The 18150-nt window shown below is 46.5% G+C and overlaps 1 protein-coding gene across 1 annotated transcript in view; it reads right to left on the bottom strand.

Annotated features, from left to right (window-relative positions):
* LOC121705052 (dynein assembly factor 5, axonemal-like) overlaps positions 1-17502 on the bottom strand; it is a 31755-nt gene extending 14253 nt beyond the window's left edge. Inside the window, 8 exon segments of the mRNA XM_042085769.1 lie at positions 992-1160; positions 4218-4361; positions 9683-9913; positions 11487-11719; positions 14986-15104; positions 15514-15638; positions 16178-16362; positions 16939-17502. Coding sequence (XP_041941703.1) covers positions 992-1160; positions 4218-4361; positions 9683-9913; positions 11487-11719; positions 14986-15104; positions 15514-15638; positions 16178-16362; positions 16939-17467 — 1735 coding nt within the window. The 5' untranslated portion in view covers positions 17468-17502.
* Between the last annotated feature and the right edge of the window lie 648 nt (positions 17503-18150).

Here is an 18150-nt window from a genome sequence, read left to right on the forward strand (position 1 = left end):
TGTGTGTGAATGCTGAAAATTCTCAGTGATTAGCCATGCAAAAGCTCCACACGGAGCAGATAAGATCTTGAGAGCTTGTCTGTGGGTAGCCGCACTCAGCATACTTCAAAATAAAGTGCTCATCGGTGTGAAGCCAATCAGCTGCTTACTGTGGTCTATGCTAGCTTAGTGTGGCTATGCTATGCCAAGCTGTAAGCAATCAACGAGTGCCACTGATTGTGATTATGGGGGTTAAGGTTAAGAGAACCCCAATTCTAGAGTCAGATGATCCACACAAACACACACACTGAAAGTTACTGTATTCCACTAAAGCCACAGCTGTTGAACCCTCAGCTGACCTTACAGTTACTCTCACATCAACAACCCACAATATCAGTAGCAGGAAAGTTTATGGACTTCATACTCGAGTCTTGGCCAGCTATCACACTGACGTTGAATAGTACCGTAGGCTAAAGGAAGTGCTCGACAAACAGAATAATTTATATTCTGTGCCTGTGTGCTTTGGTTCCAGCAGAGAACCAGAGATGAGTCTATAAAACACTGCACATGGGTCTGCAGCTAGGAATCAAACTGACAAGGAGTAGATGTTATATTGTGTGCTTTAGTTTTGGCAGACAAACGGGTGTTAGAGCAATCATTGGGCTCCCCAGCTGGGAGAGGTGAGTTTATAAGCACCGTTACTGCAGACGGCAGTTGGATGAAGGTTCTCCTGGTCTATTGCTTTCTCTTTTCTCTGGAGGAATGATTCACTTAGTGTTGTCCATTACAGTGAATATTTAAACTTGCATTTGTCTAACTAGCTCTATTGCTCAAAACTGTCACAGTTTTGCATGTGTATGAGAATTGAATATATATATTCTACTATTTGTTACCTTTCATGCTATTGTTATGTTTATAGTTTATTTTATGCTGTAAATCACTTTGGATAAAAGAGTCTGCCAAGCAACTATAACCATAAGCAGACTGACTGGCGCCCCCTGCTGGTCCTCACCTGCGCGCGTGGCCAGAACCTCCAGCTGTGTGTGCTGCAGGCTGTAGCCCGTCCAGCTGTGCTGGCTGATGGACAGCCACTCAAGCAATGCCGGCATGTGCCGCCGGTACGCCTCACAGGCCACGCCCACCCCCTCCGCCTCACACAGGCTCTGCATACATACCTCCACCTGAGAAAGAAAGAAAGAAAGAAAGAAAGAAAGAAAGAAAGAAAGAGAGAGAGAGAGAATTAAATAAACATCATATTGTTTTGGCACATTCATACCAATAAAACCAGAGCATGTGGTCCACATTGTAGATATCTCACAGTTTAAAAAAAAAGAAAAAAACAATACTACTAAACGGGGAAATTAAGATATATTTGAAAATGTTTTTACCATTGAATTTGTTGTGGTGGCATAGCATACATGTATGGACTGTGTGAACCAGCAGTAAAAACACAAACAGTAATTTTTCAACATGTATGTATATGCATTCAATGTCAATATACATTACATGTGCAACACCAACAAAGCATTAAGATCTTTTTTAACCATTTTACACACAAACACCAGAGATGAAAGGAAGAGAGACGTGTGTGTTGCATCGACACGTGCACACACACACGCACACACACACACACACACACGAGCTTCATTAAGAAACATAAACAGTCTAGTGGAAAGAGAAACACTCCTGTGCTACACAACTGCACTTCAAACATACATGTTCAGCCAAAAATAAACAAGCAAAGGCGCAAAAACACACGACTTCAATGTGGAGTCAAATCTCAGAGTGAGCAATGACAGTCTTAGAGAGTGTTTGTGTGTGTGTGTGTGTGTGTGTGTGTGTGTGTGTGTGTGTGTGTGTGTGTGTGTGTGTGTGTGTGAGAATGTGTGGATCAGTGCAAGAGTTCAAATGTGCATGTGTGAATGCACATATCTGTGCATCTGTGTGTGTGTATGTATGTATGGAGAGAGAGACAGAGAGAGTTCAGTGGGAAAAGCTTTTCTGTGGAGGGCCGAGGAGGGTAAATAGACGCTTGTCTGGACTGGACAGGAAATGACCCGAGGGCCGCGTGGCCCTGCTTGTGGTTCTGTCGCCGACAGACACACACAGACACCACACAGTCCACCCGTCTACCCGTCTACACAGAGCTGAGTCACACACACACACACACACAGTCCCTCTCTCTGATTGGAAGCGACTGGGCATTTTCTGGGAATACTGGAACGCTCTCTCTGTGGAGGCGCATCCACGTCCGGCACAGCAAAGGTCAACTGGGTCTGTTCATCAGGCTCTCTCTTTCTCTCTCTCTCTCTCTCTCTCTCTCTCTCTCTCTCTCTCTCTCTCTCTCTCTCTCTCTCCTCATTTTCGCAGCTACAAGGGTGTCGCTGGCGAAGCCATCCCAAGGTAAACATTGCCAAGGCAAACGGGGAAGATTAATAAGGTTAAAACCAGCTGTCCACTCCCAGTGAGTACTCACTCCACGGGTCCCTCTCCATGCGTAGTGTACAGTGTAGACACACACACACACAGACACACACACAGACACACACACACACACAGTCTGTCTGACTGAGTGTCTCTGCGGTCAGGTGCTGGACGGCGCCCCTGGTCTTCCCGTTCGGCCAGAGGCCTGTGATTTGTCCACGGAAAGGGAGAAGTCTGGGACGACGCTGTTTAGACTAGATGCATTGCTTTATTTTCTCTCTCTCACACACACACACTCTCTCCATCCATCCATCTGTCTGTCTCTCTCACACTCACCCTCTCTGTCTGTCTCTTCTCCTGTGCATGTTTTCATTCTGTAACCGCATAATAGCAAGCCCAGGGGGTGTGTTGGTGCTTGTCGTAATGGTGGCTCTGAGCATTTCACTGGTGTGTGTGTGTGTGTGTGTGTGTGTGTGTGACTAAGTATATGCATGACTGCATGGAAAAGTATTTTAAATGTGTTTGTGTGTGTGTCTTCTGTGATGGACCCTTTGCGAACGACGAGGCTAATGGTTAGAGTACAGAGAGTGTGGGAAGTTTGTATCATGCCATACTATTCCTGGACATTATATGAGGTAAACATTGCCATAAACCAGTGTGCAGGTTTATAAGATTCCGTTTTATATGCACATTGTTTGCCCTGGCAACCATACGTGTGTGTGTGTGTGTGTGTGTGTGGGTGTGTCAATGTTACATGACGGGGCATGATGTTAATCTACACACATAAACATAAACACACACACACACAACCACACACACACACACACACACACACACACACACACACACATACATACATAAACATCAACACACCCACACGTACCTGCTGTAGTGCTTTCCCACCCTTCCTCTCCCCCTCCACCAGCTCTTAAGTCCCACTCGAAAGCTACAATTTCTTGCGCTAACAGTAAGTAAGTAGGTAATTGCACTGTTCCTCTCTGCTTGCACACAGGCTTTGAACTCACTTGGACTCACTGCATTCCTCACAGAGCCCACCAGATCCACCGCACGCACGCACGCACGCACGCACACACGCACACACGCACACACACAAAAAGAGACATGAGAAAAGAGTAGAAGCTCCTGTGCATAAAAACCAGAGGGATGACCAAGAGAGACAGCAGAGGAGCATTGTGGGTAATGTGGCCTCCCGAGAGGCAGCCACAGCAGATGTCTGGGCCACGGTGACTAATGAGTGGGCTGAGCAAAGACGTCCTGGCCTGGCCTGGCTTTGTCGGGATGATTGTCGAGACCAGCGGGCAGTGCATCAAACAAGCGGGTAACGAGCCCTGGGATGTCTAGATGTGGTGGTTCTTAAGACCAGCGGGCGGCATGTCAAACCAGCGGGCGCTTCGTCAGTGTCTGGGTGGTTCTCAAGACCAGCAGGCACAATGTCAAAACGACCGGCAACGACCCCCCCAAATGTCAGAATGCCTCACAAGAGCTGCGGGAGCTTCTAAAAGGTTTGAACTGGTTTCAGAAGAATTCATCAGAATTCAGAACTGCAGAACTGCATGATAGTTATTATCACATTCTGGTGCTGGTTGCTTATTTTCAAATGTTATGAATGTGATGTGATGTGCAATGTGACAAGTGTGAGGAAGTGTGCAAGCAAGTGAGTGTGTGTGTGTGGCCAGGTCTGTATGTGTGTCTGTGTTCATAAGTTTGTGTGTGCAATTGTTTATACAAGCGTGTGTGGCCTTGTTTGTGCGAGTGTGTGTGTGTGTGTGTGTGTGTGTGCGCGCGCATCATACCCGGTCTCTGATCTCCTGCTCTGTGGCCAGGCTCTCCACAGTGATGAGCACCTTGAGCAGCTGCAGGCTGACAGCACTGCAGTCTCCAGCACACACATCCAGCAGTGCATCCACACACTCCAGCACCTGCTCCAGATACACAGCCTGACAGGGGGAGAGAGAGAGAGAGAGAGAGAGAGAGAGAGAGAGAGAGAGAGAGAGAGAGAGAGAGAGAGAGAGAGAGAAAGAGAAAGAAAGCATTATAACACCATGTGGCCTCACCCCCCCCACCCCACGGTACAAAAATCATATCATTAGAGAGAGAGTGAGAGAGAGACTATGTGTGAGAGAGGGACAGAGAGGGTCAGACAGAGACAGAGATCCCACCCTCCTGCTCTTTGTCTACTTCTTCCTCAGCTGCTGCTCCCACAGTCTGTTGTTGTCACCTTCAAGCTCCAACTCTCTTGTTCACCCTCTTTCCTACCTCTCTCTCCTTCTCTCCCCCTCTTCCCCCCCCCTCTGGCTGTGGCTGCCTGAATCCTTGTGGACGGGCGAGAGCAGACGGCAGACGGCAGGCTGCTCTGATTTCCATGCTCTCACTGGGTGCGTGGCCTGACTTCCTGTTTTGCTCTGGCCTGTCATTAGGAATTGAGGGAGAGCAGCCTCCAGGTGCTTTCCTTGTCCCGCAGTGTGTGTGTGTGTGTGTGTGTGTGTGTGTGTGTGTGTGTGTGTCCACCCGTCTCAGGCAACCATCCATTTCCTCCTGAACAGTTTGACAAGCTTGCTCTCTGCAGCAACCCAGCACTTGGTGGAGCAGAAACTCCTTCCAGTCATGTAATTAACACACACAAAAGACCATGTTTAAAACACAAAGATGATCATGTAGAATATTTCAAAGGAGCTGATAAATCAGTGGTAAGTCAGTCTCTCTTTCTCACTAACTCATTCACTCAATCACCACAGTTTGTTGTGCCCTGACTCAAACATAAACAAACAGATAAATCACACACACACACTCACACACATAGAGGAAAATGTTACGTTAGGGTGAACACCTGTGAACTGTGTTATTACATGCATGCTTTTTCGATGGTTAGATGAGCGTACGCATGCACACACACACACACACACACACCTTGACCAGCTTCAAGGCAAATAGGAGGAAAATGTTACAGTCGGCCAAACACCTGTGGACCGGGTGACTACATGTTGACTACTTTTGTAATGGATAGATGAACACAGACACGCACACACATCTCAACCAGAAACAGGGAAAACATCTGTGAAGTATGTGACACATACACACATACAGAAACACACAATCCAGCTCCCCCCGCCACCCGTGTCAGTGATTTTTAACGAGTGGCCAGGCTGGGGGGGGGGGGGGGGGTCCAGTGTGGCCTAATTTTAGTCCCTCTCTCCAGAGCCACACTGCCTGCTACGCTTCAGGGTGCCCTCGTGGACCTTTGCTGTCTCGCACTGATAAACTACTGCCGCTGCCATAGAAACATCAAAATAAACACACAAACAGGCGGCTGCAGTTCAGGCCTGTCACAGGTGAAGTTGGTATAGATCTGTGTGTGCTTTTTTTTTTTCTTTCTTTCTTTCTCTCTCACTCTGTCCTTCTTTTTATTTTAGAACAAGGTGAGCTTGACACAGCTGTGAGGTATGACATAGGACAGCCAGGCATGCAAGTGTGTGTGTGTGTGTGTGTATTCACAAGCTCCACACAGCAGACAATCCTTAGTGTCAGCACTTGCCGAAGCAAGATGAAGCAAAAGTCCACCCACTCTCCTCCACCTCTTCTTTTCATCTCTCTCTCCCTCTCTCTCTCTCTCCCTTCCTCTCTTTGTCTGTCTCTCCCTCTCTCTGTCATAGCTGCAGGGCTTGAGTGGGTCAGTGTCTTAACACAGGTTAAGTGAGAGACATAGCTCTTTTAACTGCCGCTCATAAATAAATGTCTCCGTTACCTGAGGCAGCAGGAGCCAAATCCACTCCTCTACACACACACACACACACACACACACACACACACCACACACACAAAACAACACACACACAAATACAGATGTGTGGTGTGATGGTTGCAGTAACAATGTGGCACACAACGGTCCAAGGTAACATAACCAACAAGCCCAAGGTCCTGGTGCCGTGCATCAGAAAGGAATGTCCACACACACACACACAGGACCTTTCCTCAACCAGTACCCCACCGCGGCCAGCTGTCTCAATAACGTCACTTTCAGCACAAGCACACGCACACTTGCGTGTATAGATAGACAGACAGACAGACCGACAGAAACAGAAAGACACACAGACACACACACAGACACACACACACAGACACACTTATTTTTTGCTCCCCTACTATTAGCCTGTTTCTTTTTTTTCCGAAGGCCTCTGTTTTATTTGGGAATAACAAGTTGAAAGAGTGAGGTTACTCACTCACTCACTCTATCTGCCCCCACATCATCAAGACCAGCGCGGCACAAATCCCACCAGACCCTCGTTTCCCCACCACTTTGAAGATTATTTATATTTTTATGCCTTCTGTTGCTTTTTGTCCAAGTCAAACCGCTGTTCTTGCACAAGTGCACAAAACTCTGTCAAGTTCAAAGGCTGTGTGTGTGTGTGTGTGTGTATGTGCGCGCGTGCGTGTGATTCCCGAGTCTTTAGGTTTACTTTAGGAGTGTGGTATCTGAGTCTGCATTCTGAGGCCTGGTGTGTGTTTTTTCCCTCCTCTTGCTGCAGCTGCTTGTCTCACTCAAGTTATGATGATATTGAAAACAGACGTCTTCTTTCTCTCTGCTCAGAATGTGTGTGATGTGGTGAGCAGTAAATTTCAGGGAACCTGCGGTACGTGTGTGTGTGTGTGTGTGTGTGACAGAGAGAGAAAGAGGGGTACGAGGGATAGACAGAGTTGTGTGTGTGTGTGTGTGTGTAAGACAGACAGAGAGAGGGATAAAGAGAGGAAGCAATAGAGAGAAGAATGCAGGTGTTTCTTTCCGAAGTCTCATCACTTCAACAAGCTTTACACTTGGGTGACCGTACAAAGCAGGTCACTTGTTATGTGTGCATCGAAATGCATAAGGTATGTGATTCGTATTTATTTATGGTAGTGCTATGCAATGGCGACCTGCTGTGGTTGCCTCTCTCTCTCTCTCTCTCTCTCTTTTCTCACTGAGTTGCAGGTGCAAGTCCATCTCTCTCTGCCCATCTCCTTCCTTCACTCCACTTCCTCTTTCTGTGCCATTTCAGCAGTGGCTTCTCTCTCTCTCTCTCTCTCTCTCTCTCTCTCTGTCTGTCCCTCTCTCTCTCCCTCCCTCCCTCCCTCCCTCCGTCCAGAGGGCACTGGAGGTCAACATGCATCTGTGTGGGAGACTGCCTGGGTCCTGCCCGGTTCTCCCCACGTCTGTCACCACACGCCAGACACCCTCTTTGAGCGCCGCAAAGCCTTATGGGTACAGAGAGGTGGGGGTGTGGGAGTGAGGGACCAGCTCGGGGGGACGGGACACTGTCGGACACCTCAAAGTGGCTTTTTCTGAAATAATGCAGGAAGGGCAAAGGGGTTTGTGTGTGTGTGTGTGTGTGTGTGTGTGCTGATATGTGGGGGGGACTCAGAGGGTCAGTGAAAGCATGTAGGGGTTGGGAGAAATTAGTAGCTCTTATTATTACTGTGGCCAGAGAGGAAATTCCTCCGGTCCCCACAGAGAGCGGCGGGTTATGGGGAGCCAGGGTGAGTCAGAGCCGCGGGCCGCAAGCGCACCAGTTCACAAAGCAGACCCTCAGCCGGGCCGAGCCGCGAGGAGCACGGAGCGGCCAGACTCTCATATCAAAGGGCCGGGGAATGTGGAGCGGCTGGGGGTGGGGGGGGGGACTGGGCTGCAGCCTGTGGTGGTGGTGGTGGAGGGGGGAAGGGTGGGGGGGGGTTTCCTCTCCCACTGACAGAAACGATGGGGATGTTTTTCACAAACTCACTCATTTGCGCACGCACACACACACACACACACACCACACACACGGTGGTATTCTGATCCTTTTTCTCCACTAGAAAAATAAATGTTTTCAGAGCAAGTGCGGGTTAGCGGAGGACATGGCTGCTTGCGTGTGAGAGAGGGCCTCTTCAGAAGATAAACTCCTGAAATATAAGACTTGAAAAATAGCAAATAGCAAGGAACACCCCCCCCCCCCCTCCCCAACCGTACTGTACTGGGGAGTGTTTTTTCTCTTCTAAAGGGCATGCAGTCAAGCCTAAAAGCATATGGGCCGTTTATAGCTTTGATCCGTGTGAGGAAAGGAGGCATCAGGAAACGCAAGGACATTGCTGACACGGAGATATTTTTTACTGAGTATGACTAAACGTACCCCTCACTTTATCCCTCACTAAGACGGAGGGAGAGAGAGGGGGGCAAGGGGAAAAAATAAATAGAGGACACGGGGGAACAACAGAAAGAGAGAGGGAGGAGAAAGTGGGGAGAGAGGGAGAGACTAAGAGATGGAGGGAGTGGGGGGTCTTTGGTCTTTTATAGGGTCTTCAGTGCTGGTGGCCTGTCATGGCCAGTGCCAGGTCGCTTAAGGTAATGAAACAAGGAGGCGCACATAAGGCTTGTGTGGAAAAATATGTATTGTAGCCGAAAAGTTACAAAAGAAGTCAGAGGCTAAAACTGGAGCAACAGACGTTTCGGACCTAGTCCATTTTCAATGTCTCCAGTAGGAAGCGCGTGGCAGGTTTTCCGGTGTTATATAGGGTGACGTGTCAGTTCAGGAGCTCCCCAGTTCACCATAAGGCCAGTGCCAGTGCATGCCACTACTGACCAGAGTGCCAGCTGTTGAGCTGAGGGAGGGCAGCTCCATGCTGTCTCTATGCCTACAGTGTTGTGATGTGGCTTAGTGGGTCAGCCCAGCTGTATGTGTGTGTGTGTGTGTGGTGCGCTGTGCCTCTGTGAGTTGGCAGTGTGTGGAGAGATCTCCCAATCACATTAGGGATTCCCACACAACTACGTCAGCCAAACAGGTGTGTGTGTGAAAGCCTCTGCCATCTGGTCTAACCGTTGCATAAAGCATAAACAGGAAAGAATGCTTTATATATACACACATCAGTCATCAGGCTGTTGCCAAACAACATTAGGCAAAAAAGTAAGAGTGAAGGAAAAAAAATCTGCTATTTATATATATGTTCACATATAAAGAATGGTCCAGAGTAGAGCAAACAGCTTAAAGCCACTAAGTTCTGTAGAGCAACCCACAGCTTGTCATGCCCGCTGTCTCTTTTCCTGTCTCCATTTCACCCTTTCTCTCTTTCCCTCTCTTTCTCTCTTTCCCTCTCTTCATCTCTTTCCCTCTCTTCATCTCTTTCCCTCTCATTTCTCTCCCTCCCCACCGGTCTCTCCAATCCTTCTCATTCTCTCTGTCTTCATCTATTTCCCTCTCTCCCCCCATCTCTCTATCCAACTCGTCCCTCTCTAATGCCCACCCTGCGTACCCACCTGCGTGGCCTCCTGGCACACTTCGGGCAGTGCCAGTGTGTTGGTGATGTGCGGGAGGTGGGGGCGCAGGGCCTGGGCCGAGCTGCCCCTCAGTGCCACTCCCAGCACCATGAGGGGTGTCCAGGGGGCCGAGGGGTGGGTGGACAGGGCGCTCTCCACGTGAGCCAGCTGCAGCTTCAGCAGCACGTCCGCACCTACAAACGTCCCTAGCAGACGCGCTGACTCCAGAGCCTAGAGAGACAGAAAGAGAGACAGAGAGAGAGAGAGAGAGAGAGACAGAGACAGAGAGAGAGAGAGAGAGAGAGGGAGGGAGGGGAAGAAAGAGAGAGCGAGAGGGGGACAGAGATGGAGAGAGGGTGGAGTAATACTCCCTTAATAAACCAATATTTAAATACTGCAAAACAATAAGATCCACACATTTTAGGCTCACATTAAAACTACATTCATTGAAAGAGACCTTAATCCTGAGCCGCATAACACAGCCCTCGTTGGGGTGAGTGGAATCTGACTGACCTACATGCCAGAAGCATTGGACAGCAGAGTTCAGAGTACGGTCATAACTCTTCTCATGCCATGATTAATTATCACCACTCACACCATCTTACAATATGGGTGTGAATCAAGCAAGCAGACAGGAAAGCCATTTGTGTCTAAACTCAACATGAATTCATCAACATCCCAGCGTCCACGCCTGCCACTCTGGCCAGCTGCGTCCCTGAGATCTTGTCCCCAATCTGCGGGCACGGGGAGACAGGGACGCGGCTGTCGTCAATACGCCCCGATGACGGGCAGGTGTGTCCTGACGTTCAACTTCCAAACCCGCCCCGGTCACCACAGGCACTTTGATCAGAGGAAAGCGTGTATTTTCTTTGCTTTTTGGAGCGCCGGCGAAAAATAATCCTGTCGTGTCAGCAGTGCAGCGGCCCGCTCGGCGGCAATAAAATCAGATAAGTGAAATATTTGTGTTGCGGCGTGTGTGTGCGTAGCCATCGCCTGGGTGTCACTGGCACGCTGATAAAAATCCACAGGTGCTGCTGGGAGACTGACAGCTTTCTGTGTGGATGCAAGGCCCCATGGGAGCATGGGGGTTTTGGCAAAGCTTCAGTGCTGGGCCTTGACTTTAAAAGTTAGCCCCAAAACAGCTAATCGTGATTTTTTGAGAGACCAGCCACAGTCCTGGTGGGCTAGTGTGAAGAGGGTTTTTAGTGTTGACTGCACCAGCCTAGTCAATTTAACTCCGATCACAGAGTGCCATCAAATGCTGATGGTACTCAAGGATTTAGTCTTTATGACTTATTGTGGGTTATGTGACTACCCTTACTTTTCTCTACCTGTTAAATGTGCACACCTGTGTTTGTCTGGCATTCCCTAATGAAGACTTTTAGTTGAAATGCTAAGCAATAAAGGCTTTTTAATTCCATACAGGAATGCATCAATTCTTTTCCCATGGATTTGATCTTTGTTGTGTTAAAGTTTTGCTGCGTACACATTATTGACTTATTCGATACCTCAAAAGCTGAAATTAGTTTAACTGTGTTGTGCGATGTATTGCGTCAACAACTGTCATTTCGCCAGTAATCACTGAATTACATTAAAACTGTGTGTGTGCTGCAAATCCATGTGTGCATCTCTGACTGAATTTGACATCTTTGCCAAGTGAATTATGGGATTTTGATCTCGTAAGACTAAGAGCTATACAATAAGATATAACATAAAATTGAAGATGAGTAAAAAATTTGAACAGTTCTTCAAAATACATAGTAATATCCCTCCCTCCCTCCCTCCGTCCCCCTGAGTGACCTACAGGCTTGACCACGTCTCTCTCGGGGTCGGAGCAGGCGCGGTACAGCGTGCTGAGGAGCGGCTGGAGGTGCTGGGTGCAGTGGTCCTCGGCGTGCAGCATCAGCAGGCTCAGCAGCTGGGCGGTCTTGACCCGCGTGCCCACCAGCCAGTCGCCAATGTCCCGGCCCACCGCCGGCATCAGACGAGACAGGTTCCTCACCACCAGCTCCCGGCAGCCCAGGCCAGGACGCTCCACTGCAGGATGCGCGCGCACACACACACACACACACACACACACACACACACACACACACACACACACACACACAGGACAAGAGGTATATATATATATATATATATTCATTATAAGGCTCTTCACAATGCAGCAGAATGCTCCATTGCAAGTAATCCGGTCACTTCTTGCATTGGAACTTCATTCAAAAGTCAAAGTAGACGGTTGACCAGTTGTGTTCTAAAGAATGTTTAATTCAAGTTCAGTGTGTGTTGCAAACTATTTGTTTCTCAGCAAAAGCCACAACGAAACGGTAACAATAAATGTAAAGAGACATATTGTGGAGTTTATTTTTTCGTTTTGGCAAGTAGCCGTATAATAAGCGGGATAATGTATAGAATGCTGGTCATTTCCAATAGGTCCCTTCAGGACGAAACCCTGTCGGGACTCATTTTCAGACAATGACCGGCATTCTATACATTATCACTTACATATAACATGACATATATTCCAGGCAATGTACAATCAGTGTACTGAAGACATTGTAAAAATCTTGTTTTCTGTTACGTTAACAATACTTGACATTACACTCTGAATCAATTAAACTCAAGTTCAATGAAGACTTGGACTACTGTTATTTCTATGACAGAGCTGCCACAGTGTAAACAGTACTGGACCTGCCAGAAGGCACTGCATCACAAAATGTTCTGACACAAACCAAGTATGAAAAAACGGTAACACTTTACTTGACGGGTGAGTTCATAACACATTCATAGCAGCTGTTATAAACTGCACATAAAGCATTCATGACTGTTTCATGAGACATGACTAAACATTCAAACCAAACCTTTTATGAATGTGGAAGACAGAATGATGACAACTTGTCAAAATAAAAGTCCAACAATCAAATACTTCACAACTTGTATAGTAAAGTGATATCCGATGTAGACTTCATAAGATATTCTTGAAATATTTACAAAGGCTGGAGAGATTAAATTAATGCCCCAGGTTACACAAATATGGGTCAGCTGAATGTAGGCTAGTTTACCTCCCAGTGTTAAACTCAGGTTTTAAATTTGCTTCCAATATTTCATAAAGGATACCATTAATTTAATCTTTCCAGCCTTTAAATATTTCATGAATATCTTATGAAGTCTACATCGAATATCACTTTACTATACAAGTTGTGAAGTATTCATAATCACGGAGTTTAACCCTGCGATGTACACTAGCCTACATTCAGCTGACTCATATTTGGAAGGTTTGGAACAAAAATGGCAATGCTGCTTTGCGATTGTTGGACTTTTATTTTGACAAGTTGTCGTTGTTCTGTCTTGCACATTCATGAAAGGTTTGGTATGAATGTTGAGTCATGTCTCATGAAACAGTCATGAAAGCTTTATGTGCAGTTTATGACAGCTGCTATGAATGTGTTATGAACTCACCCGTCAAGTAAAGTGTTACCGAAAAAACTACTTACAACCTACACACACAGACATACAGTATTCCTCAATTTACCAGCAATGTAATGCTATTTAAGAGCAATGTAATTCTAAAAGAGAAGGTGTGTTTGTTTGTGTGTGTGTGTGTGTGTTTATGCATGTACGTTTTAGCTACAATACTGAAAGGAATGGGATTTCCCATTGCCTGACCAGGGGCCCTGTCCTCTGAGACCTGCACTGTCTCAGTCTGTGCTGTGCTGTCTTGAGGCTGTCTGTCTCTCGGACCCTTGTAATGAGAGAGGGAGACGGAGACAAGGAAGGATAAATCACAACCAAACACCACTGACAAGACTAAACAGGCCCCTTCAGAGCAGAGCAAGCTGATAAATGTCGAACAGTGTGAACCGCACCGCAGAGGGCCACAAGGATTTATGAGTGTGTGTGCGTGTGTGTGTGTGTGTGTGTGTGCAGAGACACTCCCGACCCACGCCCACACAGTCCTCTGTATTTGTGTGTGTGTGTGTGTGTGTGTGTGTGTATGTGTATTTGACAGGCAGAGGCAGTCCATGGTTGTGATTACACTGAATGGAGTGTTTGAGTGTAGTACATGCATAGCAGAAAACTCCAGTCCCCCTCCAATCACCCCCCCCCCCCCCCCTCCCCACACACACACCCAAACACCCTGCACGCACTCAATCACCCTGCCCATCTGAGAGGGCCAAGCCATTGAGCTGGCATGCATTGCCCTGCCCTCCCCAACGACAGAGATTCCTTAAATGCCTGTGAGTCTAATATGCTGTGCAGACGAGATCTCTGTCCAGTTAATACAGTGAACAACGGCTACAACGATTCTACTCAGTCCTTCACAACAAATACCAACTGTGTAAAAAATGCCCAGAGGAGGCCAGCTTGCAGAATGCAGTGTACTTCTGCTGAAACGGTTTATGGCTACAATATATTATATTGCTTCTGAATGATGGACAGACTCCATCTGAACAGCATATTTCCCTCATGTGTGAGAACAAGAAACATCCATTTTCATTCATTAAAGGAGGTGATGGACAGACAACCCTTCTGGGACTGGGAGAGGTGCTTCCTCTGCCCCAGGCCTTAGCTAACCAGCTCATTACACCAGCTACAAAGGTTATTAATACATGCTAATAAGCACCTGTACACAGACAGATGACTTCGCCCTCTCCGAGCCGGTGGTGTGAGAAGGGGGCCTGGGGCCACGCCTTGCTCGCTCACGGGTTCAGGGGAAGGCGTCAGCCGCCGGGCCGACAGGAACAGTCCCCCTCACATCCTACCTGGTCCGCCCTCCCACCAGTACCTCTGGGTGCCATCACTCAAAACGAAGGCCCAGTGATGCTCAGTTGGCAGCCCCTTCACTTCCAAAGCTGGTGTGTGTGTGTGTGTGTGTGTGTGTGTGTGTGTGTGTGTGTGTGTGTGTGTGTGTGTGTGTGTCAATGGACTGTGCACATAAAAAGTCCAAAACACCCTTTAAGAAGCATCAGAACCCTGTTGTTTTACTATTTCAGCGCTTCTTCATTGCGCTTGATCTAGAAGCATTCCTACAACAAAAAAAAACCAGCAAACTGCGCCTTTAACAAATACCCCACCTCACACATCCATCACACACATTCCATCGTCACAGAAGAGGTCACCTGAAGGATAAACATGCTCGATCTGACCCAGTTTTACAAAATACACACACAAATCTCAAATGCTGGCCGTCAGACAGTGTGAGGACCACAGACTTCCAGGACCCCACCACCACACACACACACACGGTGCACTAAGATGAGAGCGTTTCCAAGAACAGCTTTGTGTGATAAGTGAAGTCTTACCTCCAGAGGGGTAGAGTGGCGGGGACGTCAACAGGAAGTCCATCTTGTCCTTCAGATCGTCCTCATTCTCCTTCTCCCACTGGGCTCCGACTTGCCTCCACAGGTCTGCCGTGATTTGTCTGAGGGAAACACATCTCAGGTCATTCAGTACGTCAGTCAAAATCTATGCCTGGATATGGAAAACAATACGTTGCTAATCTTTCAGCTCTGTAGAATAGAATTGGTGGATAACTTAAAGGAGAATTCCGACTATTTTTCATATAAAGCTCTGTTTCTCGAGGTGACGTACTGTTGGTACGAAAAAACCCTGAAAACAATTTGTTCTGCCTAGCTCGAGTTGTTGTTCATGCCCCCAGAATGTAGCAGCTCTAGCTGTTGGCTACAACAACTCTAGCTAAGTAGAACCGATTGTTTTCATTTTTGTCTCGTACTGACAGTCCTCAGTTGAGAAACAGAGATCCATGTGAAAAATAGCCGGAATTCTCTTTTAATGATCTAAGAGGGGGGCTGGGTGGTTTTAGTTTTTACCTGATTTCGGGGATTTCATCATGGTAGGAGCTGAGTAGGAGAGGGATGAGCTTGTGGAAGTAGGAGTAGCGATCTCTAAGGTTCAGTAGCCAATCACCAACCACCAGAGTCACAGCTTTCCGTACCTAGCCAAGAGATTCGATTCAAATAAACCAGCAAAAATAAAAGACTCGGGTGATCTTTCAAAATTCTCAGGTCAGGTAGACTAGATAAACTTGGAGAGGACATCTTTCCCTCCCTCCCTCCCACACGTGTGCGCGTGCACATCACGTGCACACACACACATACAACATATTTGTCAGTATAGACTATAGGCATCCAAACAGGCCATATTGATTGCATAACTATTATGCAAGAAAGCTATTGAGGTATGTAGCTATGAACTACAAATGTGAACTGCATTCTAGGTAATGTATTATCACATATCAAACAATTTATTGTTTATACTGTAGCGCAGTATCACCATGCACAATGGTCTCAATACACTTAACAAATGTAAAAGAAGACAGGACAAAACAAGCGACCATGATTAATTATTAAATGATAAATAAAATGTAAACAATGCGCAATAAAACAATTAAAGAGTAATGACAAGAGGGTGTTTATCCATCTCAAACAGATTATACTCTCTGCTGCAATGACCACTATACCAGATTATGAGTACCTGGGGGGAGTCGTCAAACAGCCTCTGGGCAAAGTGGGATAGCACGTCATCTACATTCTTGCCCGTGCCATGCTGAATGACAGCACCTGTGGCCTCGATGACTGCGACCCGCACGCGCGAGTGCTGATGTGTGATAGTCTGCATCAGTGGCTTTATCAGGCTCTCTGCCTGCATGTGGAAATGCTCTGAAGAGATAAACAATAGCAAACACACACCTGTGACCCATTCTAACATTCAACACATTTCACACTCTGTAACTGGCAGAGTAACAACACTGGAGTTCTGTCACTTATAAATAATAATGTGTTGTGCAGTGCTTATTGTTCACTATGTTATATTGCCAAACCAATCTAGTGATGTGCAGAGCGTTTTTTACGGCTCTCCTTGTCCTACCGACACCATGGAAACCAGACACCTGCCACAACAAACTGAACTGCTACTGCTAATGTAGTCTACTTAGCCAATGTTGTTATTATACACTGCTACGGTAGCTTACGAAACAGGACCGTCTCTGACACACATTGGTATTGTCTGACGAACTAGCAAGCTAGCACCTGTTTTTTCTATGAAATATTTAGTACCTAACTAGCCGTAAATATGTTGTGCTAAGTTAGGTTACAGCCCTTATTAGACATTTTCTGGTTACAGTATAACATTATAGCTAGCAAGCTATGCTAGCTAGCTAGCTAGCTAACTTATCAATGCATCCATGTGGCTCCCTGTGATGCAGGAAGTGACAGCGTTCCCTTCAAATACCATACCTGACACTGTTTTGGCGAAATTGATGGTACATTTACAACTTTCTCTTTTTGCGTCCGGGAATGGGTCGACGATTGTTCGTTGTAAAATCTTAACCATATCTTCAAGATACGGAGCAAGTCTGTTCCCACATACTTCCACAGTTAGAGAAATCACTTCAAGCATGGTTAATCGCAACTCTTCCGCAGGTTCCACTATTTCTTTTCCACCAAGTCTCTGAGAAAGAGCAGGCATTAGATAAGGCAAAGAGTCCTCTGGTTGTGGAACACAACGAATGAAATCTCCAATCATGTGAATGGCGATTTCTCTGCATCTTTCCATAGGGTCGGACAGACATTTCAAGAGCGATTTCAGGAGAGACTCGAAAATCTCTTGTAAAACAACGCTTGACAAGCCCTTATCGATTGTTTCTTTTTTAATTGTCTCTAGAGCACGTTTTCTAGTGCTTTTGTTGTCTTCATTTAAACAGTTTAATTGCCGAGCCAATGCTTTTAAGACCTCCTCAGCTGCACGTTCATCTCCTTTCGCCATAGTTGTACCTCTCTGTTGCTGTGACAACAACTCCTTTACGACAAACAAATCGGTTTACGACTAGAAGTTGGTGCTGCCAGAGTCACTGCTCAAACTCAAGCAGAATCTCTAAATCGATGAACAATATAGAAATGCTATTCACATTAATAAATTAATGAGACTTATCTTGTCTGCTTTGATCAGAGCATATACAGGCTACATTTATATAGTAGAAAAAAGTAATTAAAAAAAAAAAGTCAACACAGAAAAGACTAGGCCTAAATGAAAGAAACTGAATGTAAGACAAACCAGAGCCCGTCTTCTCTGGACAAACTAAATGCACGTGGTCCAGGCTACCATTTGCATAACTTCACATTGCATAGAATAAAATGCAAACAAATGAATCTGATAAATTGCGAAACATTAGCCCTAGGTAAAACCTTAAGTTATTTTACACTGTATCTCTTCCATGTGACTTATAATAATATTCCCAAAGATAAAATAGGCCCATGGCATGCTGTTTTCGACTGTCAATGGTGCATGATGCATGGGGGACACTGTTATGATACAGGCTACAGCCTACTGTACCTCTTCTAGCGGTGATTTGCTTAATCGGCAAAATACCACTTTAACATTATCATTGGTCAAAGCTCCTGCTATATTAATTGTGGAGTGGTCGCATACAATTGATTCGGTTTTCAAAA

The sequence above is a fragment of the Alosa sapidissima genome, chromosome 3 (assembly GCF_018492685.1).
Source record: "Alosa sapidissima isolate fAloSap1 chromosome 3, fAloSap1.pri, whole genome shotgun sequence".
NCBI lineage: Eukaryota > Metazoa > Chordata > Actinopteri > Clupeiformes > Clupeidae > Alosa > Alosa sapidissima.